The sequence below is a fragment of the Bombus vosnesenskii genome, unplaced genomic scaffold, assembly GCF_011952255.1.
Source record: "Bombus vosnesenskii isolate JDL3184/JDL3185 unplaced genomic scaffold, Bvos_JDL3184-5_v1.1 scf7180000014204, whole genome shotgun sequence".
NCBI classification, from domain to species: Eukaryota; Metazoa; Arthropoda; class Insecta; order Hymenoptera; family Apidae; genus Bombus; species Bombus vosnesenskii.
Window position 1 is genome coordinate 1 of NW_022883402.1, and position 3010 is coordinate 3010.

Consider the following 3010-nt stretch of genomic DNA (forward strand, 5'->3'; position numbering starts at 1 on the left):
GCGACGAGGGCCCCGGTCAGTCTTGGAAACTCGAGTCTCCGCGAAAACTCCTTCCGCTTCTGGCTATACGTACAAGTATATCAACGCGCGCCTTGCAACGCGTCTCGTGCCGTTTTTCTCCTATTCTGCTGGCACGTTTCTCAAAGAGAATACCTAATACCAAGGTGGCCTTCGCTTTACGCGTATGTGCGATTCCCGCGATGGAAAAAACGTCGCGCTGTTCAGCAAACCAGCGTCCAAGCAACGACAATACGTATACGACGTTGAATAAATCAACGAATGTTCGCGTATAGAAACTTCTAAAAAATATTCGCTGTCGAAAAATAGAAAAATGCCTACTCGTGCAAAGATCAGCGGGAAACGAAACGTTTTTCGACTCGTAACCAAGCGTTATAGTCACAGGAATGTAACGAAACGGCGCGCAAACAATCGACGCGAAACCATCGTGACGCAAAATCATTTCGCGACAGGGAGCGCGGGTCCGACCGTAGCGAAAAAACAGCATCCAGCCCGCTGTCGTTTCACCCAATGGGGGGTTGTATCGATATATCGAGGCAGCGTCGCTGAAACCTGCTGGTGGCAGAGAGCCAACGATAAGGCCCGCCATCTATAGACCGTAAGAGCCTCCTTTTGTATTAACGACGCTGTCCCGACTGTAATTGAGAGCCTCTGTACTCCGGCCCAACGTCGCCAGGTTATTAAATCCCGGGATATAAATCAGTTAATATTTTCCACGCGCCGCTAGCTCGCACTCTTTTCTTCGCCAGAGAAATGGATTTTCCGCTAAACTTAAATTGCTTAGCGATCGCCGGATGTGAAAGTTTTTTCGAGTCCGTCGATAAAGAGCTTCCGCGTACAACCGACCCGATCAACGTACCATCGACAGGCGACAACTGCCAACGATTTACGACGGTTACGATGGTATTACCTTTTCTCCACGATACTTTTCTTTTTCTTTCCCTTCTTCCGCCGTATTTGAGTTAATCACGATGGTTGGTCGTTTTACGTCATCGTGTACGAGGGACACGCCGAATAAAGTTTGTGGAAAATCATTACTCCACGGATCCTTTTCATCGCGTGTTCCAAGATAGCCGTTGGTGGAATTTTCGACCTCGTTTAAGACCCTTCAACGAACTGAAATCTGCTCGCCAACTTTACTCAGAATTCAATGCTTTTCAATTACAAGGATTTTCCGGTTAACCGTTCCTTAATTAAACATGTAACTATACCGAAACGTTTAAATTACCTTTTGAACCTGGTATACAGGTCAAAACTACTCCAGTTTACTCTGCTTTTTTCAGATCGCCCCTTTCAATTTCGCTGCGCGGAACGTCGGGAAAGGAACTCGAATACGAACGACTATTTCTTTTCTTGCCCCTCGATATCCGCACTACGCACGCGTTCGTTGGGCGTTCGCGACCGTTGTCACGTATGTCTTCTTCCAAATATTCGACGGAAGGATGTAGGAAGCATGTCGGCCTTACACTTTCATGATATGGCGCTTTGTATCGCGAAGCCATCGACAAGAGTTCCGTCGGCGAGTGCCGCCACGAATATATGGGCGGTGTAAAGCAGACCAGTAAACAGCTACATACCGTTTTATACGAAAGTCCCAAAAATGGAGGCGAAAATTACTTTTTTGCGGATTGGAAATATCAACAATAAATTCTTACTTATTATACAACGCAAACCAGAAGAAAAAGAATAAAAACAAAATAACGCATTTGCAATTCGTACGTCGCTTGATGGGTCAATTAATTGGGCATTTTCGTGACGCCGACCTCAAGAATACTTCATCATCTTCTGGAACAGCAGAAAGACTAAACGGCCTTTTACATGTCATTCGGCGAGATGACACAGAAGGAAGTAAAGATCGTGTGGTATGTTGTACACGGAAAATCAAAGGTAGAAGAAGAGAATCGATGTACTATTATGCCACTCGTTTGGTTAAACCGGCCCTGCATACACGCAATTGCTTCGAAAAATACCACACCGTGCAAGTATATGAAAGGAGTCATAAACGTAGCAAAAGTAAGTATCTTTTCCTGGATTTTGACAGAAAAATTCTGTTATATTCAAACAAAGTCCTAGTTTTTATTACGCAAATGTTTTTTCGCATAGAATTAACACCAATGAATAAACGGATAACAGAAGAATTAAACGAAGTGGAACTAGTACAGTGCATAAAAGTACTATTGAAACCAAGCGAAAACATGAAAAGATCGAATTCCGTACCCGGATTACCTATAGAAATCATGTCTATAGAAATCATCTAAAGCACAAAAGATAAAAACAAGAAAAAGGATAGTAACACGGGGAACCAATCATCCTACAAAGAATTAGTACATTAAAATAAAAGATCAAACGCAACGGTGAAAAATTACTAGCGTTGCTGGAAAAGAAAAAGAAGAGCAGAATAACAGAGGAACAACGAGAGTGAATACGAAATTAGAAAAGCTTTCCACAACTTCATAAGAAACTACTGGAAATGTAGAATGGAAAACATATCCAAATAAAAACCCAAAGAACTTTCACCATCGATTAACTGCGTCTTCCGCCCAAAAAACCACAACATAAGTGATATACTCTGACACAACCAGAACGGATACAAATAGGAACTCATGAAAGCCGACATGTACCGTCACACAATTCGACGAAGACAATAAGATAATCATTATCGAAAACCATGAGATACTAAACATACTAACATAGAGAAATAACATTTATTGTCTGGATGGTTATAAAGTATAAGGAGAAAGCTTAGGATATTGGCAAAGACGACTGAATTCCAACTGAAATATTCAGCATATACCGAATGGGAAAAACGGTCAGAGTCTACTTGGGGGTACGTGACTGCTGGGCCGCATGGGTACGCTCCGCGTTACATAGACGAAACCTTGAGTATCTCCAAATAAAGGGCCTAAAAAGGCTAATTTGGGAAGTCATAAACTAATCGTCTATACTAAGAGCACGCATTGAAACAGTCCACACACAAAATAGCCACATAAGA

At 42.5% G+C, this 3010-nt stretch overlaps 1 protein-coding gene across 1 annotated transcript; it reads left to right on the plus strand.

Annotated features, from left to right (window-relative positions):
- The first annotated feature begins 1649 nt into the window (after window positions 1-1649).
- LOC117239785 lies at window positions 1650-2461 on the plus strand. Its single transcript, XM_033505601.1, has 2 exons — window positions 1650-2031; window positions 2122-2461. Exons 1-2 carry the CDS (start codon window positions 1746-1748, stop codon window positions 2274-2276), a joined length of 441 nt encoding a protein of 146 aa, XP_033361492.1. The 5' UTR covers window positions 1650-1745; the 3' UTR covers window positions 2277-2461.
- The last annotated feature ends 549 nt before the right edge of the window (window positions 2462-3010 follow it).